This window comes from Mytilus californianus, unplaced genomic scaffold (genome assembly GCF_021869535.1).
Source record: "Mytilus californianus isolate M0D057914Y unplaced genomic scaffold, xbMytCali1.0.p SCAF_4, whole genome shotgun sequence".
NCBI lineage: Eukaryota > Metazoa > Mollusca > Bivalvia > Mytilida > Mytilidae > Mytilus > Mytilus californianus.
In genome coordinates this window covers 22,247,704-22,275,584 of record NW_026262690.1, presented here as the reverse complement: position 1 = coordinate 22,275,584, position 27,881 = coordinate 22,247,704, and the positions used below count along the sequence as shown (strand labels likewise).

Here is a 27,881-nt window from a genome sequence, read left to right as displayed (position 1 = left end):
CGCTTGGAATGAATGTGGGTATAGGCACGTATACAACATGTGATTGACTTTAACTAGTTGCGGAATATTCTACTACCTCTTTACACGTGACCCTACTGTAAGAAAAAGTACAATTTGCATACTTCCATTGGCCCCGATTGAATTGAATCATGCAGAGTAAAACAGTGATGGTGAGGCGTTTCCTGAAAGTATTCTATGACTATGGTATAAAACAATTATGTAAGATCTGAAAGTTAACACATACAAGAACACCTACGAAAAGCATTGAATTATTGCTTCTTCGGTAAACTTGTCTTTTAAAAATCCATATAGATGTAATACACTCCTAACTACTAAGCACTGTATATATTTGTAATTTAGCAGGGTCTACTGATCCAGAAATAGATTCTGCACTAACTACAGCGAAAGGTAGGTTAATTAACACTATCTTTTTAGTTGTAGATGAAGAAATGTAAGAGGTAGTTATATCGGAGGAAATGGGAGGGTAAAGATGACTTAAGCCCTGTTCACATGGGAAAATTTACAAATTAATGCGTGTACAGTGCAAATTTGGCTAGGTATGCAAATACAAACGTGTAATGCGTTCACATGGCTTTTTTGTATTTACAAGGGAATTATTTGCGTTAACCATACATTTTTAATTGTATATTTTAATGTTGTTTAACAGTTTTGAATTAATCTTTAGAAATTATGTGCCCAGACTAATTTTCCTAGGAATTCATGTCCAGGTCATTATTGTTCCTAGGTAAAAACGTCCATGTCCTTTATTTTTATAGAAAAATTTGTAATAAAAGAAATAATTTAATTTTCATTTGTTATATGTTTCAAAATTGATTAACATGCATCAAAATTTCACTATTTCATTAAAATATGGGTGTTTTTTAATAATTAAACGGATTTTTTTCCTAGGAAAATTGATATCGCAGACTTTTATGATGTACATACTTACAAATGTTCCTTTCTGAATTTTAATATTGATTAATTTAACGAATGTCTTAAGAATGAAATTTTAAAGGGACTTTTTCATAGAAAAAAATGAGATTACGGATATATTAAAATGTTCTTAGTAAATTAAGTGCCACACATATATTACTAGCTATGGATTTATTTTCCTAGGAAAATTTATCCCGTGACTCACATTCCTAGTAAAATTATGGTCACGGACTTGATTACCTAGGAAAAAAAGTCTAATTTAACTACCGGACCGAATTTACTGTTACACTAAATCCCATCTGTGTGTCATGTTCCAAGAAATTCTTTAGCGATCATGATTTTTTGATAGAATAAAGGAAAGCATTAAAAGAAATTCTAATAGAAAAACGACTATGTTCTTCTTTGAATACAATGTAGGATGAATCTCATTTTCTGTATATTGTAAAAAAATATAAAACTTAAATGTGTCTTTTTAGTAAGATCTTAACACACCCACAACATGGAACTGTGGTGTAAATGAAAATACACTTTATTAATTTCGTGCGTCCGAAGCACTTTCCTGAATTTACCTCCACCCGAAACACTCGAACCAAGGAATATGTAACCTAATTAGCTGTAGTTGGCAAAACCTTTCGACATTTTTTGCTTTCAATGCTTCGTATTTCATTTGGCCTTTCAACTATTTAGATTCGAGGGTAGCTGATGAGTGTTTTGTAGACGAAACGCGCGTCAGGCGTACAAAATTAAAAGCCTGGTATCTTTGGTGAGTTTTTCACACAAACTTTTGAAAGCCAAGGATTTTTAAGACATAAACACGTGAAAAACTATATGAACGAAAGGGACATAAAAATAGCCAAATTCATCTATAAAGGTTAACTTTGAAGGAGTTGGAACCTTAGTTTCTTGATAATCATGTCTTAATATATGGAGAATTTAAGATCAATTTGTTAAAAATCTTGTCAGGACTGAAGCACTGACTACTGATCATGAGTTGATGATACCATCGTCTACCAGCAGTGATATCGACCCCATATGAACGCAAAACACAAAATTCATACGTGATTTTGATACCAAAAGCAACGAAGAAGCTATGGTATTATAGTTTTTATACCCGTTCGTCTAGTCCATCAGATTTGTGCACATCCTGCTGTAATTTGGGGTTTTCACACCATGAAGCAAATACTTTAAAAAAAATGCAAGGTCACCTTACTTCGATGCATGGTCACATATGAGAGGAAGATCACTACTTATTTTTATGTAAGTACGTGTAAGGTCATGATAACTAAAAAAAAACCGAAATTAATGCAGCTGGAAGGAGTTCCCGGATTAAACTATAGAACCCTACAATAGATTGCAACCAAGCTTTTTTAATAGTTCTTGTACTGTTATGAATCACAGTTTATGGCCAAACTCAGTAAAGACCCGTCTAAATTGCATTTCATTGATAAATTCAACAACACTTATTGTTATCTTAATGATATATTTTCGTTAAATAATCAAGGATTTTCTAAATATACTTTCGAAATTTACCCAAAGGAACTTATTTTAAATAACTCAAACATAAATGGTCATAACTGTCCTTTCCTACATTTAAATATTCATTTTTACACGGGAAACTCTATACTAAATTTTACGACAAAAGGGACGATGTTTTGTTCCCTATTGTTAATTATCCTTTTTTGGACGGGGATGTTCCTTTGGCACCATCTTACAGTGTTTATATATCACAAATCGTTCGCTATACCCGTGTCTGTTGTGACGTTTTGGATTTAAATGAACCTTTACTAAATTCTTCAATAGATATAAAGATTTTTAATTGAAGTGTGGTTGTACTTGTAGAAAACTTATTTTTAGCGGGATAACACATCCTAATTTTTACGGAAGTGTTGTTTACCAAGCCCGGAAATTGAGATACGATCCGGTTTAATTCACCGGGCCTTTAAATAAACTTATTTTAAAAGGTTACCAATTAAACACTATACTTAGATCTTTGAATATTATTTTATTGGTATTAATATTGATTTTGTAATCAGTAAATTAAAATCAAACTATATATTATTCTTATATACATATGCACATTCATGGCTCTACAATCTGTCGATAAATGTGTCTTGGCATTGTACACGGTCATGTTTTTCTTTGACTGTTATTGACGTCTTTACACTAAATCCATTGGAAGTTGGATGTGTACTGCTTAAAATTTTAGTCTTAGATGCATGATGGTTTTAATTAGTTGTTATTGGCTTTGAACATTTAGCCATGACTACGCCACCTCGGACCCCGCAAAGGGAGGTTAGGGTTAATTTTAACCTGCAGCGAACAAAGCCAAACAGACGTCATATTTTATAAAATATTTTATTGCCGGAACGGGAGAAGTCGACCTACGGACTATATTTTAATACCCTTCGGTTCCATTTTGAGATCATTGTGCGGAGGCAAGGATATAAATCCTATCAGACTAAATTGAAATAAGCAAGGTTCCAACTCCCTCAGGAAAAATGACGTTATCTGAATTAACAATTCTTTTTATGCCCCTTTGATCATTTAACACCTTACTTTTCAACGTATTAATACGTCCCCATTTTTTTCAAATATTTGAATTTGAGCGTTTCTGATGAAGGTAAAGCCAAAAAACGCTTCGAACGCACGACATTTATTAAGGCGTTATTTTCAGTGAGTTAAGAATACAGGTTTCTCGAATATAGTCCACAACCTTAAATGTTTGCAGCAAAGCATTCAATGCTGAACACATCGATCTGATTGGAATACATTTTCAACTGTTACATTCGGGTTTGAGAGTTTCTGATGAAGTTAAATCCAGAAAAGCGCTTCGAATGCACGAAATTAATAATGTGTTATTTTCGTTTACTGGCTTTCATACAATAAAAACAGCGTAAATTCGCATATATGCAATTTTACTTTTGCATTACGGGGTTCGGTCATGCAAACGTACACTCATTGTTAATTTGCATACGTGTGTATTTGCGATCATATGCATTTTACAACTATATGCAAATATGTGCATGTGAACAGGGCTATTAGGTTAAACAAAAGTAAGTATTTGCATTGGCGACAGTTGTAGTTCAACTTTGGGTTCGGCGATTTAAAAAAAAAAAATCGGTTGAAAAAATGTCGAATTCTGAATTTTTTATTTCTTAAGATGTGAATAAATCTCCTTAATACATATTGTTTCACACTTTTTTGGTTGAAAAATTTCCATTTTATAGGTACTCTATGCTTCTTGAATTTTGTAAACATACAGATGGGTGCAGTCCTAGCCTGCACAGCAAGTTAACTTGCTATCCAGTCATTTTGACTGGTCAAGGTTAACCTGCGACAGATTTTAGGACTGTTTCGACCAGTCCTAGGACCACAATTAAAAAAGCAGACTTGGTCCTAGGGCTCTTTTATGACTGCCGAAAAGGTTAACTTTAGACAGGTCTGCTACTGAAGTTAACTTGGAAACTGGCAGTCCTGCAATAAGTTAACTTCGATTTTGACAACTCCGATTGAACCAGACCTGATCTAAAGTTAACTTTTGGCTGGTTTGCTCAACATTAAGTTAACTTGTGACAAGGACCGCTCTACATCGATTGATAACACATTTATAAATGTCTTTGTTTCTTGATATAAACAATACAGATGAAACACATTTGTATAGAAAGTACGCATAAAAATTTGTTTGTTATACAAATTTCTCCGTGATCTGCCTTTTAACAAATCGAAAACGGTCGATATTGGTTATACAGCTAATGTACATTGAATATTTCAAGAACTATCAAATTCTTCCAGAAGTTTTATTTTTTATTATTATACCTTTATTCAAAAAGAATATTTACTGGCTCATGGCGGGCGGAAGTGTTATATTTGAAAACTTATTTTTGTTAAAGGGCATGTAGGGTATGACACGAAACGCATGTTATCATGGTTATAGGGCATGTAAGGGTTGACACGAAAAACACGTTTATAATCATACTTATAAATTACGCCTTAATTGTTGAATTAATGTTTTTGTTGCAAAATTCTTAACTTTACACCTTTGCTTTGTGTGGGACTCATGAGAAAAATTTCCGGAACTTTCAATTTACATAATCCGGAAATTCAGCTCCGTCAATTTTTATGGAGCTCTCTATTTATTTTATAATCTAATAAGTAAAAATTGGGTCATCCTGTCTCAGCTGCACATTTTATCATTTATTTTGGATAATTAAGGAATTAGCAAAGAAAATGTAATAAGTTGTATTGGTGCAAACAATTCTAGCATGTCTCAGGCTGGTTTGAAAAACGAAAATGTTTGATCACATTAATCAAAATTGACCATACAAAAGTCATGCATCTGCATTTTATTATGAAAATTATAAATCATTAAATTTGTTAACGCAAGAAGGATTGTATAATACTAATGACAGTAATATTGAACACAAGGACTGCAAAATTTTGTCCGCATCAATTAGAGTGCCAGCATGTCCTGTTTTTATTCAAAATATTGAACCGTCACCATAATCAGTAGTTTTCACATCTCAAGATGGTTCGTGTATCAAAATTATTTGACTGTATCAACCAAACTGTCCATATTTGCACTTCATTATGAAAAATATATAACAGTATCATAAAGTTGTTAAATCAGGATGGAATGTATAATACAAATGACAGCAATATTGAAACACTATGACTTCAGAATTTTGTCCGCATCAATTGAGATTGCCAGCATGTCCTCTTGTTATTCAAAATATTGAATCGTCACCAAAAATCAGTATTTATCATATCTCAGGCTGGGTTGTATAACAAAATGTTTTGACCAAATCAACAAAAACTGATCCTATTTGCACTTTATTATGAAATTATATACCTGTATAATAAATCAGTATATGTGTCAACTCAGGATGGATTATATAAAACCAATGACAGTAATATTGGAACAGATTGACTGCATGTCTTGTCTGCATTAATTTAGAGTGCCAGCATGTCCTCTTTTTATTCAAAATATTGAATCGTTACCGAAAATATGTAGTTTTTATATCTCAGGCTGGTTTGTTAAGAAATATATTTGACCGCATCAACCAAAACTGACCATATTTACACTTTATTATGAAAATTATACAGATATATCATAAATCAGTAAATTTGTTTAAATTTAAAAATTAATCAACTTCTAGCTATTATTTTGTATAATGACGCGTGTCATCCTTATTTTCTTCAATTTAACTTAAGTGCGTTTCCTCGAAGTATTTTCCGACTCTTCACTTCTGAAACACTTAAAAATTAGTTCTATGCTCAACTCTGTCTTTCGTGTATTCGTGGTCACGTGTCTTTTTTTAACCTATAGTACTAAAGACTTAAGGCATTGTCATGAAATTTCCTTTCCAACTGAATTATACAGTTTGCTGTTATGTTGTAATTTTACACCACTGACAAGATTAAAGGGTATAAGCTCTCATAAACATTTTAAAACCCGCCACATGTGCATGTGCTTGTTGTAAGTGGTTGTGGTTTGTCGCTGTCTGACATAATTGTATTTTGTTTAATTTGTTTTAGCATAACTCAGACCGTTTGTTTTCTCTTTCTGATGTCTTTTAATGCTTACTATACGATATGGACTTTGCTCATTGTTAAAGGCCGGACATGACCTGTAGTTGTTTACATCCGATGTTAGATTTACATCGCTTTAAAAAAAACAAAACGGTGACTCAAAAGTTTGTGTTTCTAAAAATTGTTGAAACCTATACGCAATTACTGTTGTATGAAACGTGTTGCCAATATAGATTTCCAAATTAATCATTGAAATTCAATTCTAACTGAAGAAAAAAATCAGCCTCCAGGAAATATTTGTTACAGATCTGCATCGAACTTGCTGTTAACTTGCAGCAAGCATCGCAAAAGGGCTCGAGAATAATCTTTAAAAGAATCTATATTTACAGCATGTTTGCTGCAAATGTGTTGCCAGCTTGATGCAAACAATTTCCCATGCAAATGAATGTTTGCTGCGGACCTACAGAAAACATTTATATGGAAGTTAGTCCTCCTCCTGTCTGATTGCTGCAGGAACTTGCAGGAACTAAACAAATTACAATATATCAATGTCTTGTCGTGTTGTCTACACATCACTGTAACCAAATTATACAGCAAATTGTTAAACAAGTTAGGTCGCACACATACAACCATTCAAATACAACATCATTGGCAAAACTGTCTTAGAATCAGTAAATGTATTGTAAGATATTATATCTTAAAAGATATTTACTGGTACATTTTTGTACTAGTTGTATTTTGTTGTACTTACAATTTTTGTAGTTGTTGAAGGGCTCATTTAAAAATACAAAGAACAATTATTTGAAATGCGTTTTGTGTTTAAAAAATTAACATGGCTTATTGAAACATAATAATTGATTAGTTATATATTTTAAACTGAATGAAGAGTACTGCGTATTTCAAACATATGCTTGTTTTGTAAACCTTGAAGTATTTGTGGACTTGACAAATGAAAACTTAATTTACAAGGTCTGAAACTACACATTGAAACAAAGCAAAATGAGGATGTTAAATTTGATGTATGCCTTTTTGTGCTTCTTTGTTACCTTTGTTTGTTTTTATAATGATTAAGATGATAACACAATGTTGACTGCTGTATCCCTATTTTTGACATTTTTACCGATTGTGTCTGTTTGTTTTGTTCACGCATCGTTGTCAATATAATGGAATTTGATGCGGCTGTCATACAAGTGAGAGGTTTGGCTAGCTATAAAACCAGGTTCAATCCACCATTTTCTACATAAGAAAATGCCTGTACCAAGTCAGGACTATGACAGTTGTTATCCATTCGTTTGATATGTTTGAGCTTTTGATTTTGCCATTTGATTAGGGATTTTCCTTATTGAGTTTTCCTTAGAGTTCAGTATTTTTGTGATTTTCCTTTTTTTTTAACATCCCATAAGGAACTAACAATGCCTCCCTGAAATCTTATGTATAGCATTACTCAAGTACCATCAACATGATTTAGCACATAGTTTTAAATTTTTAACTTCCAGAAAGCTACCAGTAGGCATGCTCAGTCAATATTGTGTAATTTTTGCAATGCTCTTGCATAATTTGTCATAGAATTGTACAAGCAAGATTTCTGCAATCTAACTGCGAACATTCCTTATAATATCAAGTAAACAGTTACACGGAAACGTCCCTGATATTGGTCATGCTATGAGACATGTTATTTATTCCTGTCGCCATGCTCAAAATAAAAAAGGAACGAGTTTTCCAATTTTAGGTTACGTTTTTATAGTATTAAAGTATGGATATTCATTATAATCAATTATACTTGAAATCGAAGTTTATAGACATATGAAAATGAATACTAGAAGATAATTGCGAATGAGACAACTCTCTACCAGACACTAAATGACATAGAAGCTAAAAACTATAGGTCACCGTACGGCCTTCAACAATGAGCAAAAGCAATACCGCACAGTCAGCTTTAAACGGCCCCAAAATGAAAAAGGTAAAGCAATTCAAACGAGAAAATTAACAGGCACATACAGAATGTGGCGGTGTTAACCATATTAGAGGGCGCCCAACACTCCCTCTATCCTGGGACAGTAGTGTACGAGTACAACATTTGAACAAACTATAAAAATCAGTTGAAATGGGCTTAACTCATCAAATCGATTCAAAGCAGAAAAACACATAACAAAAACAAAAACCGATGTGGCAGGTTATTTAAACATTCCGACAACAAAAAAGACACTTAGTTCAGATCTGACAGCTAGTTTAAAGCGAATAACAACTAATAACAAAATCGTGTATCTAAGACTAAAGTATTATTCAGTACACATCCAACATCCAATGGATTTAGTGTAAAGACGTCATTAACAGTCACTGAAAAACATGACCTTGTGCAATGCCAGAATACAGGTTTCGACAGATTGTAGAATCCGTGAATGTGCATATGTAAGAATTTAGTAAAGGTTTTTAGTCATTTGTGGTCACGAGATCCCTGACTTAATAATTAACCAGTACTACATAGATTAGTATTAGTCATTGAAATTTAAAATGTCACTACAGTCATAGGCATAGCGAACGCGTTGTGATATATAAACACCGTTAGATGGTGCCAAAGGAACATCACCATCCAAAAAAGGATAATTAACAATAGGGAAAGAAAAATCGTCCGTTTTGTTGTAAATTTTAGTGTAGAATTTCCCGTGTAAACTGAAATATTTAAATCTAGGAGAGGACAGATATTACCGTTCATATTTGATTTACTCAATTCCTTTGAGTAAATTTCGGTAGTATATTTAGAAATTCTTGATTATTTAACAAAAAAATATCATCAAGATAAGGATAAGTGTTGTTGAAGTTGGTGCCCATAGGAATACATACAACCTGTCGGTACACATTATTGCTGAACGTACATAAATGTTATCAAGGAGAAAATTAACCGCTTTAATCATCTCATTATACCTTCAGTAAGCATATTTAGCATATATACCTTTCTCGGTAGAGAAGAAGGCCTTAAATGAAATGCAGCAAATATATTTGCAATTGGATTTTTCAAACGACCATTTAATCAAATAGGAAAACTTTTGTTTAATAAGATTGTGTAGAAGTGTAGTGCAAAGAGTTGAAAAGTCAAAACTGTCAGCAGAATCAAAATGACCATCAAAAGCACTTAATTTGTCTAAAACATCCAAAGAATGTTTTACACTCCAAAAATAGTTTATTCCACTATTTTCATATGTTTTATTACAATAGTTATTAATGTTGGCTACATTAGCAAAAATGTTAATTACAAGTATTGTTTTAGTCCTTAGCAGGTAGGGGAGATCGAGTACGGAGTGGGACTGAATTATTCTGGCACCATGACTCCTCCATAACCAAGGTTACTGTGCACTTGCGAAATACTTAAAAATTTAATTGAAAGATTTTGTATTCAGTATAATAGATTTTGATATTGACTTTTCTACTGTAATGAAGCTCTGCATTGATCAACGGTATTAATACATGTATCAACATCATATTTTAAGCGAACAAGAGCTCCTTAAAGATAAACTATCATACAGTATACATTTTCGAAGATTTGTTTTTGTTTAGTTTCAGGACCTATCATCACCAACCAAATAATAACAACAGTGAAATCCGACGTATCAAATGATGCAGGTAATGATTTATGTATAAATATCAAACACGATTTGTAATTTTCTGCAATCCAACCACCTGGTTAGTATTGTGTTAACATGCTCGCATCGACTGTGGAAAGGTTCAATCTCTGCCGCGTCTAGTAAGACTAAAGCAAACACAAATACTTTAAAACTGGTATCTAGGCTGCCTTTTCCCGTAAGCATGTGGTACCTTGTGAGCTTTTAAAACTCTTTAAAAACCGGATCTTTGTGTTAGTTCATGACAACTCAGGTTTCATATTCGTATCTTAACGTGTAAGTGTCCGAAAAAGCATGTTACAACAATCAGCAATCAATAAATCAATCAATCTTCCGTATTGTATATGTCCCTGCAACAACAGTTGATCGTGTACAACATATTGTTTAACACGGCCCGCCATCTTCCCGGTTAAGGGATAGATAATTTGTCCACTCATATTCTGTCGGTTTCAGAATAGATATTATTTCATACTTCATCATGTTTTACATATACTAATGATGATTAAAGTCAGAATTTTGATTGTAAAGAAGTATTTAACAAACGATGGGAAGCTGAACATAGCAATGTTTGTTCAATTTTTTATATGAATTTGACTCTTTGTCCACATAACTCCTCCTGGAGTATTTAGTTTTAATTTGTAGATGTTTATGCGAATACGGACTGATGGTTCGTTGAACCAAATACATTTTTACTCAGTTTTGCGTACATGGTGCTTTTTTCAACAGCTCAACTCCACCCAAAATTTCCCGGGTAGAAGATATTAGAAAAAGATTATTGAGTATTTGAAAACTTACTTTCGGTGTGCATATTGTCAGGATTATCAATTTAAATGTTTTGGAAAAAATGTAATATAATACACTGTTTTTCCATTGAAAACTTACAATTATCATAATATTGAGAACCAATTCATAGGAAGACAAACAAACAACACACATACTATGGACATATCTATATCTGGAAGAGTATCTAAAAACGCGGTAAATAGATAAAGTGTACAACAAGACATAGTTGTATATGCTTTATCATATAGGTCCACCCAAATAAAATATTGTCCTTTTCACAATAAACCTGATGTGATATATACTTTGAAAATTTGTTTTATTTAGTTTCAGGACCATCTATCACAAACCAAATAACAACAATAAAAGCTGACGTATCCACTGCTGCAGGTATTGATATATTAAATTATCCAATTTGTACTTTCTCTACAGTTCTGTTTGGCTCACATGGCCCAACAGACGAGTTTGAGCTTTTGCCAATTCTTGGCACCCGTCGTCATCCGTCGTTCGTTAACATTTTCAAGGATCATCTCCCCTTGAATTACTTGGTCATTTTCTTCGGAAAATGCTTGTACCAAGTCAGAAAATGACAGTTGTTTTTGTGTTCGTTCCATTTGTTGATAACGTTTGATTTTTGTCAGTTTTTATGGAATTTCCTTTTTGAATTTACCTTGGATTTGGTAGTATTTTTGTTATACTTTAATAACCAAATTTGGTTACAATCATCAATACAGAATCTACTTTAAAAATTTGTTCGATGACCTCGCCTACCGACAAACATGACCGACATGGCTAAAAATAGAACATAGGGGTTAAATTCTATTTTTTTTGTCTTTTATTTTGAAACTTCTATAGATAGAGAAAATCTGACAGGAGCTAAAATGTTAAGAACGATGAGATATACCTTTTGTCTATTGACATCAAAACTATCAGTTTAATAGTTTATTATAATAGTTATTTAGGTTGTTTTATGTATTCGTTTTTATTCTGTAGTTAGTCACCACATCGATGTTAACATGTATATCTATTATATAGTCATTTTTATAAATTTACTGTTTGCAAATGTATGAATTATTCTAAATACTTTTGTACGATTTTCTTATCCCAGGCATATAACCTTAGCCGTATTTGGCACAAATTTTTGGAACTTAAGGTCCTCAATGCTCTTCAAGTTTGTACTTGTTTTGGTTTTCGAACTTTTTTTATCTGAGCGTCACTGATGGGTATTATGTAGACGTAACGCGAGTCTGGCGTACTAAATTATAAGCCTGGTACCTTTTGATAGCTATTATTTGTGTATGTCTCTGTCCTGTATGTTCTCCAATTTATTTGTATTATAGTCTTGTCATGTAATCTTGTCATTTTAATTTTATATTTAACATTGCCATAAAAGCGGGAGGTTTGGCTAGCCACAAAACCAGGTTCAAACAACCATTTTGTCTTAAAATGTCCTGTACCAAGTCAGGAAAATGGCCATTGTGATATTATAGTTCGTTTCTGTGTGTGTTGCATTTTAGTGTTGAGTTTCTGTTGTGTCGTTGTTCTCCTCTTATATTTGATGTGTTTCCCTCAATTTTAGTTTGTTAACCGGATTTGTTTTTTTCTCAATCGTTTTATGAATTTCAAATAGCGGTATACTACTGTTGCCTTTATTTATTGCCCTGAGAAGACGAGTTTTACCAATTTTTTTTTTCATTTTGCTTTTAAAATAATAATAGATAGACAGATTTTGCCTATCATCCTACAAATATGTTAATTGCCCGAAATCGTGAGTCGACTCTTTATTGAAATTATTGCCCTTTGGTGATGATTCTTCCCATTGTTTTACAGATTTGCACATTATATTGGAAACTATAAAAGAGAGAGAAAAAATTTATGACAAAAAATGATCAACAAGATAAGATCTTCAAATAAGTCAACACAACCGAAATCGTTAGTCGATTCCTTATCTAAGTAATTGCCCTTTAATGGCGATTTTTCCCTATGTTTTGCATTCTCATTCATGATCTTGAAAAATGAAGTAGATTGAAACTTTAAATAGAAAAATGATCAGCTAGAAAATATCTTTAAATAAGATCTTTAAATAAAGCCATCATGGCCTAAATCTTCATTAATCTCATTATTGGAATTGTTGCCCTGTCATGATAATTTATACCATTTTTGAGTTTTTTCTTATCATCTTTAAAACTATAATAGATAAATAGAACTAACTTTAAAAAGAAAAATGATCAGCAGGATAAGATCTTCCTTTACACCAAAACACTAGTAGTTTATTTTATTATTTGATCTACTTTTTAAATTAGAATTTTTTTAATCAGTTTAGCGTGGTCATTGCACCAGGCCATGTGGTTTATTTTTTCATCAATATTGTGTCTGAGCAGAAAGTTAAAGATAAAGAACCAGGGTTATGTAAAAGAACGTCTCGACCTTTTTTTTAAAAAAAGTTCATCGGAAGAAACAAAGACCTTGTTGATAAATATTCCGTATGAACTTCACAAATAATACATGATGTTTATGACGTATAGATTCTAGGTACTGACGTTTTTTTATCTTCTTAATTATGTGATACAGTGTTCTTTTATTTGTCTTTGTATATCATTAACCTTTACTGTTTAGTCCATTTTTTGTAATATCCTTTTGGCGTGGCTTGGTATTAATACATCCCGCCATTGTGTTATTGTGCTATGGTCATTTTGTATTCTTGTCTTTCATTTTTGCTTATGAGCTTTGTCTATATGCCATTTTATTTTTCTAAGTTGACATGCTTTTATAGTGAGTAAGATTATAACACAATGTTGACTGCTGTACCCCAATTTTTTACTTTTTTACTTATTATGTCTGAGTTTTTTGTTCACACATTGTTGTCAATATAATGGAATTTTAAGCAACTGTCATACAAGTGGGAGATTTAGCTAGCTATAAAATCAGGTTTAATCAACCATTTTCTACATAAGAAAATGCCTGTACCAAATCAAGAATATGACAGTTAAATTCCATTCGTTTGATGTGTTTGAGCTTTTGATAAGGGACTTTTCGTTTTAAATTTTACTGATTCGGTATTTTTGTTAGTTTACTTATTGATACTTGTGAAATTTCCAACCCAAAACCAGATTTATAACCATTCAGTTTCTACAAGAGGGATACCGTAAATTACAATGTGACAAATTTTAGAATACATTGATTATCGTCTGAAGGTAGCAACTGGTATACACTTGTAATTGACCTTAATGACCTGTACCAAGTTAAGCTGGTGGTGCTATAATAGAGACAAAATGTTTGACTGAAAACGAATAATTTCAAAAGAGAAAACTGACAAATATGAAAGAAATATAAAATTTATTACCAAAAACTGAAGTAATATAGTATTGCCCTTGGGAAATCACCTCAGCTAGTTTTGAAAATATTTTAGCTAATTTTGAAAATATTTCTCCGTCGAATTCCCTGAATCCTGATATGTAGTAAATGGTTTAGTTTGTGCGAACTATGGATGCTTGCGAAACAGTGGTTGACAGGAAATTCAACGTGACCTATCCTATCAACTGTAGTCTTACTACTGAAATGTGAGTTGTAAGTTGATAGAACTTGGGGGATACAAAATTGTCATTTAAAAGACTGACCAGTGAAAAAATGCAATGAATGGCCATTGCTCTGATTATAAAAAATGATATGAGCTGAGAAATTTCCCAAGTTGTAAGATATTAAGCGAGGAGGAATTTTTAAAAGGGGTAAATGCGAGCGTCCAAGTTGCATGTTGAAAAAAGAAGAAGGAACGAATCAATAAATTATGATGCACAATAACATAACGGTAAAGTTCGAATGTATCCAGAAAAAATCGTCACATTGCTGAATATTTAGAAAAACTAAAGTTCACATCTGTTAATTTTCACGTTTGCTGCAAGCTCTAAATTGAAATACACATTTCTCGGCAAAAACCGAATGATACGAGGTCAGTAAATTATAGTAAGAGATAAGTCCACATGTATCAAGGAAAATCAGCAACTCTTCACACGGCTGAATATTCTAAGAAACAGATTAATCCGAATCAGATAATTGTCACTATAGATTAGGCTTAAAGTTAAAATACATTGTTTCTTCTGACAAATGATATAGTATAAAGATATGTTCAAGCTGATTACGTCATAACAAGTAAAGTTTATTCATATAAATGTTCAATTACGGTCCCAGTTCACAGTCAAAGTGCATTTGTTTTTTTGGTAAAAGAACATACATACAAGTTCGATAATTTCCACATATCTATAATGACTCAGATATTACTAGACAATGTCAAAGACTTCTGTGCTTTCCGAATCGTGTCCTTGGAAATCCGAATATTACGGCAATAACTGTCCGATGTCCACCGACCAAGTGTTTTGATAAGATGGTCATGAATATTAACAGATCTGCCGAAGTACTTGAACCATTTCGGAAAGAATGACCATTATATAAGCTAGAGTTGTACCCACAAATATCTAGGACTTCTGGTGATCAAAATCCCTGTATAAAGCGCTACTATTCTCTTTGATAAACAATGGATCTGAAAAACAAAAAGGTGCTTCTTTACCCTTCCTGATTGCGTTATTCTTTTTGATAGCAGAGAAAAGACAAATGGTATGATTTGATTTGTGAAGCTGGATACTGACACCGTTACGAAAAGGATCTGTCTTAGAGGTTTTAATGTGTAGAATAGCATACGAATAAAAAATCTCAACCTGTTACACTTTAATTTACAGTAGAATCAAAGTTTTTGGAAAATGCAAATTCGCCACATCTCAGAAATCCCAAAAAGGCTACTGTACAAGCCGTTTCTACCATATAATCAGTAAAGGTAGATAATTCACCTGATATAAGAGATTTGCAATTCTCCCAAGTACCTGAAAAGTAATAAGAAGACGTGGTTTTGGATTATGCTCTCCTTGTATACGTTTGATAGCGCGCATTATCATATTGAGTGTATGGAGTGTCGATTCATTTGTATAATCAAATACAAAAAAAAAAACGAATTCCACATAAATACTAATAAATGGTTGTATGTAAAAGTCTCACATTCTTGTAATAATGTGCGACAAAATAAATCAAAATATCCTCAGAAATCGGAGGCATTAGTTTACCTAACCAGACAACCCCGTTGCTAGCAAGAAATGCAGTATAGGCTCGAATCGATATCCAACTTTATAAATCTAAGATGTTCTAGTTGATAACACATGTCACTATAAGTCCGACACTGTAGACTTTAATGCAACATTAATCGTGAGACTGACATGCACTTTTGAGGTACTTTGTCTGGTAAAGCTGCATTATCTTGAAACGCACTAACTGTGAACGAGATAGAGAGTCACTGATATTATTCTCAACTCCAGGAACTTGTTCGGCGCGAAAAACAAAAGTTATTTTTACATGCATACAACGTAAGGGTTCTCAAATGTTTCATCATCAATAAACATCTGGAACTACCTTTATTCACAATGTGTACGGTAGCTTCATTGTAACCTTGAAATAATATTCTTTAAGTAGTCCATAAATGACTCCATACGATGGCTGCCACGACGATAGGATAAAGTTATAGAAAAGCTATGGAATATTTCTTTTCACACGGAGCATATAAATTTTCTGGCCAAGGAGAGCAAAACCATTTTGCTTTAAAATATACACCATAACCAATGGTAGAAGCCGCATATGTATATAATTCGAAATCCCTAACAGTAGTAAGAGGAAACATAATACATGTTAACGCCATTCCAGTTTAATAAAAACGAGTACCAAAAACGCAAATCGGTACGACATTCATCAAATAAATATATGTTGTCTTCTAGATTTTTGACAGTTGTTGATAATGATATGAACTATGAAACAAATGAACGACCCGTAATAATAACCCGCATGGCGAAATTGAAATGCCCTAAACATTGTTAAAGTTCACGTTTAGTACAGGACTGTCTGTTTAAAAACTTCTTGATAATTTCACTGATGCGACTTGTTTTATCTAACGGCAAGCGTGTCTCCATCTTTTCCGTATCAAGTATAATACCCAAATATTCGATAACTGTACAAGGGCCAACAACCTTGTGTTTAGCCAGTGGAATATTTAGTCTTTTAAAAAATGTAGTCAGTGAAGCCACTGTTCTATCTCTACGCAAGAATCGGGTCTGTCTATAGCCAGAAAATCGTCTAAAAGGTGAACTATATATTCAATTTTGTAGATATTATTAGCAAGCCAAAAAATCGCTCTACACAAGTTATCAAAAAATAATTTGCGAATTCCCACAACTAAAACGAAAAACGAAACAAGAACTTCAAATATAAGACAATGAACAACCCGGTCGGTCGCAAATTGTGGTGTTAAAGATATTGCAGATCTCTCCCATCGTGAAAAACTCGTGTTCTGTCCCTCTTATAAATGTTGGATGATGGTCTTTTCTTCGGATATGTATTACAGTCCACTAATTGAAAAGAAAGAGGGCAAACATTTGTCCCGTTGTCGATAGCGTAACAGAGTCTACACACGTCTGGCCTTGCATGTGGAATTAAAAGTGTAAGAATGTCATGGCCTTTACTCACCAGTCAAATATCACTTTAAAATTGCGAAGTTCAGTAGCAGCTTTGGCGGCAGAAAGCTTATGGTATTCATAAAAGTTCTCACCATAACTAGACTCAATCTGAATAATTTTAGCTAAATAACAATCTATTCCTCACTACGTTGAGGAAAAAAACCCTACACGTTACGTCCCTACTTTCAATTATTTTTCCCTGTTTGTGTTGTTAGAATTCATATAATTTCTTAGTTCCTTTACAAATTCTATTAAATTTACGATAAAATGTGGAAGTTCATTAGGCGAATGACTGGTAATATTTTGTTGTAAATTTGGCTAGCCTTCCTGGTCTTTATTCGACATTTCTTCAGGTTCGATAACTGGTTTGAGATTATCCAAACAAATTTGTTGTAACACTGTTTTACTTCATTGAACTAAATAAATGTTATGTGGTTCTTCCTTGAATTTTTGCACTGACCAAGTCGAACAGTCACTTTCTTGTCCGTAAAAGAATTAAAATGTTAAATAATAAACTTTAGATATAATGTCTGAATAAAAGCCAACGAAAAATCTTACGAGGCGATGGATCATATAAATATGATACAGTACACTACAAAATATAATATATAATAAGCAAGTATAAAAGGGTACAACATCACCAAAAAATAATAAAATCATGAACAAATATTAAATATTTCAGACAATTAATATCCTTCCAGTAAGATGTCAAATGATTCTTATCTTGACATGTGGTAGTCGAACTGAAATGGTAATCTTGAACGTTATACAAATTGTCACGAATCAATACCCTGGTAATTTTTTTCAAATTTGATGTTTGATGAATAAATTCCTTAAAACTGTGAGAGTCCTGTACTGAAGCCTGAGTTACAGGAAACAAGTGATGGTAGGAACTCATTTTATGTTTCTTCATTAATGCCCTCTGGGGAAACTGTCCTTAACTTTCTTATCCAAAAACTTTCCCGAGAAAGTCTGTCGGCCCTTGACCAACCCTCGTTGTGGTCAATGATAGTGATGGTAAGGTTTTTGAGATCAGTTTGGGCGTGCCAAGGTGATCTCAAATGACGACTTACGGGTATATTATATATATATATATATATATATATATATATATATATATATATATATACAAGTCTAAATTGAAAACAATCAAACCTATGATTGCGTTGGATAAAAACCGCATTTTTTATACGTGTGCATGCATAACAAATTTCTTGGTAGAGTGGTCTAAATACAGCACAAACAAAATTTTCCAAAAGACCAAAAAAGTGAAAAAGTATATTTTAACAAAACGCATTTGACTAGCAGGTCGAACAACGGATGTTCTTAAACCCTGCTGACTGCCATGGCGATTGCCAAATAAACAGATCACCAGATGTAAAAATGGATCTTAATTTATTAATAATATACCAAACAGAAAACAATAAACATGCGGAAAAGATGGTATACCGCAAATATAAGGTGCAAAAATTTGTACACCATATCCGGATTTCGACAATAAATGTCTCTTCAGTGATGTTAGGAATCGAAACGGTATTTGGAAGGCCATATAATTTACCTCAATTTGGGATTGAATCTTGAATTTTGAAGAGTCAAAATAGGATGAACGGATCATATAAACCCGAAGGCAAATATAATACAAGCCCAAACAAAAAAATATAAACAAGTCTAAATTGAAAACAATGTTCAAACCTATGATTGCGTTGGATAAAAACCGCAATTTTTATACGTGTGCATGCAAAACAAATTTCTTGGTAGAGTGGTCTAAATACAGCACAAACAACATTTTCCAAAAGACCAAAAAAGTGAAAAAGTATATTTTAACAAAACGCATTTGACTAGCAGGTCGAACAACGGATGTTCTTAAACCCTGCTGACTGCCATGGCGATTGCCAAATAAACAGATCACCAGATGTAAAAATGGATCTTAATTTATTAATAATATACCAAACAGAAAACAATAAACATGCGGAAAAGATGGTATACCGCAAATATAAGGTGCAAAAATTTGTACACCATATCCGGATTTCGACAATAAATGTCTCTTCAGTGATGTTAGGAATCGAAACGGTATTTGGAAGGCAATTTACCTCAATTTGGGATTGACTCTTGAATTTTGAAGAGTCAAAATATGATGAACGGATCATATAAACCCGAAGGCAAATATAATACAAGCCCAAACAAAAAAATATAAACAAGTCTAAATTGAAAACAACGTTCAAACCTATGATTGCGTTGGATAAAAACCGCAATTTTTATACGTGTGCATGCAAAAGAAATTTCTTGGTAGAGTGGTCTAAATACAGCACAAACAACATTTTCCAAAAGACCAAAAAAGTGAAAAAGTATATTTTAACAAAACGCATCTGACTAGCAGGTCGAACAACGGATGTTCTTAAACCCTGCTGACTGCCATGGCGATTGCCAAATAAACAGATCACCAGATGTAAAAATGGATCTTAATTTATTAATAATATACCAAACAGAAAACAACAAACATGCGGAAAAGATGGTATACCGCAAATATAAGGTGCAAAAACTTGTACACCATATCCGGATTTCGACAATAAATGTCTCTTCAGTGATGTTAGGAATCGAAACGGTATTTGAAAGGCCATATAATTTACCTCAATTTGGGATTGAATCTTGAATTTTGAAGAGTCAAAATAGGATGAACGGATCATATAAACCCGAATGCAAATATAATACAAGCCCAAACAAAAAAATATAAACAAGTCTAAATTGAAAACAACGTTCATACCTATGATTGCTTTGGATAAAAACCGCAATTTTTATACGTGTGCATGCAAAACAAATTTCTTGGTAGAGTGGTCTAAATACAGCACAAACAACATTTTCCAAAAGACCAAAAAAGTGAAAAAGTATATTTTAACAAAACGCATTTGACTAGCAGGTCGAACAACGGATGTTCTTAAACCCTGCTGACTGCCATGGCGATTACCAAATAAACAGATCACCAGATGTAAAAATGGATCTTAATTTATTAATAATATACCAAACAGAAAACAATAAACATGCGGAAAAGATGGTATACCGCAAATATAAGGTGCAAAAATTTGTACACCATATCCGGATTTCGACAATAAATGTCTCTTCAGTGATGTTAGGAATCGAAACGGTATTTGGAAGGCAATTTACCTCAATTTGGGATTGACTCTTGAATTTTGAAGAGTCAAAATAGGATGAACGGATCATATAAACCCGAAGGCAAATATAATACAAGCCCAAACAAAAAAATATAAACAAGTCTAAATTGAAAACAACGTTCAAACCTATGATTGCGTTGGATAAAAACCGCAATTTTTATACGTGTGCATGCAAAAGAAATTTCTTGGTAGAGTGGTCTAAATACAGCACAAACAACATTTTCCAAAAGACCAAAAAAGTGAAAAAGTATATTTTAACAAAACGCATCTGACTAGCAGGTCGAACAACGGATGTTCTTAAACCCTGCTGACTGCCATGGCGATTGCCAAATAAACAGATCACCAGATGTAAAAATGGATCTTAATTTATTAATAATATACCAAACAGAAAACAACAAACATGCGGAAAAGATGGTATACCGCAAATATAAGGTGCAAAAATTTGTACACCATATCCGGATTTCGACAATAAATGTCTCTTCAGTGATGTTAGGAATCGAAACGGTATTTGGAAGGCCATATAATTTACCTCAATTTGGGATTGAATCTTGAATTTTGAAGAGTCAAAATAGGATGAACGGATCATATAAACCCGAAGGCAAATATAATACAAGCCCAAACAAAAAATATAAACAAGTCTAAATTGAAAACAACGTTCATACCTATGATTGCTTTGGATAAAAACCGCAATTTTTATACGTGTGCATGCAAAACAAATTTCTTGGTAGAGTGGTCTAAATACAGCACAAACAACATTTTCCAAAAGACCAAAAAAGTGAAAAAGTATATTTTAACAAAACGCATTTGACTAGCAGGTCGAACAACGGATGTTCTTAAACCCTGCTGACTGTCATGGCGATTGCCAAATAAACAGATCACCAGATGTAAAAATGGATCTTAATTTATTAATAATATTCCAAACAGAAAACAATAAACATGCGGAAAAGATGGTATACCGCAAATATAAGGTGCAAAAATTTGTACACCATATCCGGATTTCGACAATAAATGTCTCTTCAGTGATGTTAGGAATCGAAACGGTATTTGGAAGGCCATATAATTTACCTCAATTTGGGATTGACTCTTGAATTTTGAAGAGTCAAAATATGATGAACGGATCATATAAACCCGAAGGCAAATATAATACAAGCCCAAACAAAAAAATATAAACAAGTCTATAAAGTGTGTTATATTAAATCCCAGTGCAAAGATATGAAGAATAATTTTGGTTAGACAAGACTGCTAAAAACTGAACGAAACAAGAAGACTGGGCATTATCTATCAAAATAATTTTCCATAGTAATTATTTTTACGGCTATAATCTGACCGCTAAGCTATAAATTCCTGAAGAGACACCCGAAAGTCGTTATAGATCATAAAGAGAAGACGACACAATCAACTGAGCAATAAAACGCAGCTGTCGAAACAATTATTAACCAAATTGTATGCTATATATACAAATAATTAAACATTTGTAAAAATGTTAAGCTGCAGCTCCGATTTACAGGTTTTCCTAAATTTCTTTTCTCTTACTGTTTAGTATCATTTTGGGAAATAAATCTCGAAAATTACACTTGGAGAGTCAAGATTGTTTTAGTATCTTGGTATTCTCTACTGTTTATATATATTGTTTGAGAGTTTAAAACACACACACAAAACTTTTTAATATTGTTCAATTAGGTTTTGTAATAGAATTAGATTGAACATTAAACGTCGTAAGTAATCATATCTGTTTTATTTTTAGCAGTGTCGTGTCTATTCCAGTCATGCCAAAATGATGGCGACTGTGTCAACGATAAATGTCAATGTAAACCGAACTATGCTGGAGATCATTGTCAGAGTAAGTATAAATGCATACTTTAGAGTTACCATACATTTCAGTATAGAAGATTCATCTTCGGCTAATGTATCACATATGTTATTTTGTAGATCTGACAAATGTATGAAAATGGGTCAATATTTTACTGTTATGAATTATTTGCATGCTACTTGATGCTGCAAATATTATACACCTTCACATACAAGTGTTGTTTAAAATTGTTGTTCATATATACAAACCAATGCGAGCACTTAGATCTGAAAATGCCATGATTTAACAACGCCACGTGTGAGAACTAAAACATATGGGGAAAGAAGATTCGAAAAAGCGGCAGCCGTTCTGTGGAATGATTTGCCAAGTGATCTACGAAACATCCATTCTGTGAACGTTTTTAAGAAAAACATGGAAACTCATTTATTCAGAAATGCTTTTTCATATTTCTTAAAATATTTTTATAGCATTGTTATCTTTGAATTTTTAAGTAAATATTTTTGAATTTTTAAGTAAAAAATTTTGAATTTTTAAGTAAATATTTTTGAATTTTTAAGTTAAATTTTTTGAATTTCTAAGTAAATACTTTTGAATGTTTAAGTATATATTTTTGAATTTTTAACTTACTTTTATTTGTACGGTTTTATTGTTTCCTTAATTTTACCATGCCCATTTTATATAAATGTTATTGTTTATCAGTAAATTTAATAGTATAGTTTTATATGCAATATATTTTAAATCAGTTTTTTTTAGGATTTTATATCATGGGCTTTCATATTTTATTGTTAATACTTATATATGTGAATGGATATATGTTGTAAAGCGCTTAGGGTAATTTTAATATTATATAATGCGCTGTTATAAACACTGTATAATAATAATAATAAATAATAATAATACATACTGCATGTATTTATATTCATAAACAAAATAAGGTACATCTTGTTGTGATATGACTCGTATTGAGTTAAATATCCAGGTTTCAATTTTACATTCGAGTGAGCATATTTAAGGATATTTGTTATACTTAATTGTTTCTTATCATTATATACGTTTTACAATATCACTCATAATAACTTATGCTAAATAATAGGCAATTTTAAATATAAGCATCATGTTACGACAAAAAAAACATATATGCCTGTTTCCTGTCCTCATTCATTATGAAATAGGGTCGGTCGGTTGGGATTTTTGTTATTTTTTGCGTATCAACAGAATCCGGAAAATGTTCATGATTTTCTTCGAGTTTGATACCGTTGAATACTTAAGGATCCGGTAATTTGGGCATGCATGTTGATACGTTTATAATTTTTAATGGTTTGACAAGTTCAGCACTCAATATGCGTCGATCTTATTTCAAATTTGAATGAATAATCCAGGAATTTTTTGTCAAATAAGACGACTCACAACGTTTTTTAATGAAAATGACAGGGAATACAAAATTTTATTGTCTGCGATCAAAACTAGGTTCGGACGGGATGCAGGAAACCAGCATATATTTGTTTTACCAAAACACCATGATGAAAAGCATCCCATAATAAGGGAATTGGTCGATCTACATCTTACATCATTCTATAAAATGACCGGTAGAAAATTCAAATGCCAGTGTTCATACGTAGAAGAGCTAACCATAACCCTTTGTACATTTCGAAAAAAAAAATATTCATACACCATCGTAAATGTTTTTAGAATTACCTTATACTTGTACATTTATTGTTGACAGAGGCGTATTCATTAAGTGGATGTTACTGGATTCTTTACACCGTTGAAACGAACCTCACCCTTGTTACTCCACTGGCTTGTGTGGAAGCATGCATCGCAATAGCTTTTGATTACGCTGGACTTGTGGTAATGTATACTTTATACATATCTATTTACATCACTGTATATATAGCACTTTGTATATTCATGGGAAAAATGTTAGTACAAACATGTTAAATGTTTAATGTCTTTAAAACTTTGTAAAGGCGAAAACATCATCTGTTCATCTGGTTTCTGTATGATTTGGATACGTTTCAATCTCAAATATCGATTGAAATTGCTTGGTGAGGTCGGACATATGTGTTTTCTTCTGATAAGATAGATTTTTTTGGTGATGAAAAAAAGAAAACTAAACCATTTTTACTTTACTATATGGTTGCAGTCTTTTCGTTCTTCAGTTAATGTTCACATAATTGTACGGAAGTGTATTAGCGCCACACAACTTTATTTTTTAATATTTCTTCCTATGTTTGCGTTATAACGCTAACCTTTGCGTTATATCGCAAACCTTTGCGAAATAACGCAAAAATTTGCGAAATAACGCAAACATTTGCATAATAACGCAAACCTTTGCATTGAAACGCAAACTTTTGCGAGATAACGCAAACATTTGTTTTATCGTATTTCTTATTTAAGATTCAAAGGAAGCAGCAGTTATAAATGGAGGAGGCTGCATATATTAAATGTATCCCCCTTTGTACTCATTGCAAAGTGAAATGCTTGAATACTTAGAACATATCATTGACTAATAATGAGTAGGATAATAGATATAAGAAGATGTGGTATGAATGTCAATGAGACAACTCTCCATCCAAGTCACAATTTCTAAAAGTAAACCATTATAGGTGAAAGTACGGTCTTCAATACGGAGCATTGGCCCATACCTAACAGCAAGCTATAAAGGGTCCCAAAAATTATATACAGTATAATACATGTATATATATTTTACAAAGAAAATTGAGTAAATTAAAGTTATATCGAAGATTATAAAAAAACAACTCTGCTAATACAGCTATAGCCAAATATAAATATACTTCCAAAGTAAGCTCTCGTTTGAGGATTGTGTAAGGTTGGTTAGATCCAAACAAGCTACCTTTTTGCAATAAAATGAAGATGTTTTATTATTAAAATTATGTTCTCTCCATTCAAATTTCTACCCAAGCATCTTAAAAGTTACTTCACTAGATTGAAATGAAAGTTCTATGACTTTCTATCTAAGAATCTTTATCATATTCTAAGATTTAAAAAAATGATTTCTTGCATCAAAATTTAAAAAAAATGTTTCTGTATTAATAATTCATTTAAAAGCAGAAAGATCATTTTGTCTATTTGACTTGCAAGTTTCACAATTGTATGACATTATTTTTGCTCTTTTAATTAAAATATGCCTATACCATATCTATTTTCTTGTTAAATTATATACTTTTCTGATGCACAAATCATTCTTAATTTATGTATAATGGCTCTTCAAGTATTCCCTTATTCCCATATATAGATATAAGAAGATGTGGTATGAGTGCCAATGAGACAACTCTCCATCCAAGTTACAATTTATAAAAGTAAACCATTATAGGTCAAGGTACGGCCTTCAACACGGAGCATTGGCTCACACCGAACAGCAAGCTATCAAGGGCCCCAAAAAAATACTAGTGTAAAACCAAACAAACGGAAAAACCAACGCATATTTATTATAATGATTTGGCCTTGTATTTATGATTCTTTTCTTATCTAAAATCACGACCGAAATAAATGACAGACGGACATATATACAAAACTTAATGAATAATTGAAATCAAGATGTTTGCGTTATAACGCAAAATATTTGCGTTATTTCGCAAAGGTTTGCGTTATAACGCATAGGTTTGCGTTATAACGCAAACATAGGAAGAAATATTAAAAACAAAGGTTATGTGACGCTAATACGCTTCCGTATAATTGATCAGTTTTGTAGATTTAATATAAATCATTGAAAATTCCACGCGTGAACTCGTAACAGCCAAAGACTTCATCTGTTGTGATCTTATTGATAGAGAAAAGTACTCGATTAAATTATCGATATTGCATTTATAAGGTATTTGTAACGACATGATTTAGAATTAGTTATTATTGAGGTTTTAAAACAAAATATCTGCTTTTAATTCGTACATCTCTAAATCCAATACTGCCAGATACTGAAAGTGTATGATATCTTGATATTCTGGTTCATAATATTTTAGGGTGGTTATATGTGTAAGTGTGGAACCACTATATCTGGCGGAATTCAGGCATCTACATGTAACGTCGACTGTAATGGAGATAGTGCTTATAAATGTGGAGGAGCAATGGAAATGTCTATATACCATATAGTATGAACACATATAAATGAATACAAAGATTTAGCTATCCACACTAATTAGAATACGTACATGTACTTGTAATATTGATTATTGTTTTGATTTAAAATTTTATCGAAGTTATATATGGACTACTTGGTATATTACTAGTATGTCGTTTTTATTAAATGTGAATGACGTCAGTAGTATATCTGTGTCAATGATAATTCAATTACACATTTTTAGTTATCGTGCTTTGGACGATAGAAGACTGAATACTGAAGATCCCTGCTGACTTATCGGAATTACACTGCATTTTTTTTATTAAATTCTATTTTCATTACGAAATGAATTCATCATAGATTCCAGATTTAAAACACTGTGTACGCTAGACGCACGTTTCGTCTACAAAAGACTCTCCAGTGACGCTCGAATAAAAAAAGTTAAAAAGTCCAAATAAAGTACGAAGTTGGAAAGCATTGAGGACCAAAAATTCCGAAAGGTTTGCCAAATACAGCTAAGGTAATCTATTACTGGGGTAGAAAATCCTTAGTATTTCGAATAATTCAAAGTTTTGTAAACAGTTAATTTTTAATAATTACCATATCAATGATTATTCATGTCACATAAATACCAACCAGCAGTAGCATTGACCCAGTGGTTATAAATAAACTCATCATAGATACCAGTTTTAAAACATTTGGACGCTAGACGCACGTTTCGTCTACAAAAGACTCATCAGTGACTCTCGAAGTTATGTTTACTCTTTTTATATCACAACTCATCATTGAGTATTTCAGTAATGAATTATTCGGCATGTCTGTTTCGTTTGCACTTTAAATGCAGGTACAATATATTGTTTCTACAAATAAAGTTGATAAATAAATTGTGATTTTTGATATGTTTTGATATCTGTCTATTCCTGTTTATCTTTTGGAAACAATAAGATGGTTATATGTTCCGTTAAGTGTGTTGTTAACATTAGTTGATTGAATGTTTAATGGGTTAGTATTATATACAATACAAAGGTAACAAAGAAACAGGCCTGTAACAACTGTTGCCGGATAGTTTTTCTGCACGAGTAGTCAGGTGAAGGTCCGAGGCGATAGCCGAGGATCTTGACCTGACTACAAGTGCAGAAGAACTATACTGCAGTTTGTTTCCGGCCTGTTTTTTTTTGTCACCTTTGCTTTGTATCTGACTTGTACGACGTTTCAAGAAAGAAGTAGTATATTTTGCATTTAGAAGAGGTAGCAAATTAAACAGATTAGAAACATAAATGGCCATATACCAGTTAATGTAAGTCACAGTTTAAACAAACGTTTTTTCACTTCCCTTCAGCCGAGGGTTTTTTCTCAAGAAATTCAAGAATCTAACGATTTTATAAAAAAGAACCATGTCCAGTAAAAGATTAATGTCGTACACAT

The 27,881-nt window shown here is 32.4% G+C and overlaps 1 protein-coding gene across 1 annotated transcript; it reads left to right on the top strand.

Moving 5' to 3' along the window:
- Positions 1-8: 8 nt before the first annotated feature.
- LOC127699257 (cubilin homolog) lies at positions 9-27,262 on the top strand. Its single transcript, XM_052203010.1, has 7 exons — positions 9-18; positions 364-408; positions 10,015-10,080; positions 11,187-11,249; positions 22,316-22,411; positions 24,105-24,229; positions 26,359-27,262. Exons 1-7 carry the CDS (start codon positions 9-11, stop codon positions 26,491-26,493), a joined length of 540 nt encoding a protein of 179 aa, XP_052058970.1. The 3' UTR covers positions 26,494-27,262.
- Positions 27,263-27,881: the final 619 nt, after the last annotated feature.

Coding starts and splice junctions, on each gene's coding strand:
- LOC127699257 (XM_052203010.1), top strand. Junction 409..10,014: donor TGCACTAACTACAGCGAAAG/GTAGGTTAATTA, acceptor GTTTTTGTTTAG/TTTCAGGACCTATCATCACC. Junction 10,081..11,186: donor CGACGTATCAAATGATGCAG/GTAATGATTTAT, acceptor TGTTTTATTTAG/TTTCAGGACCATCTATCACA.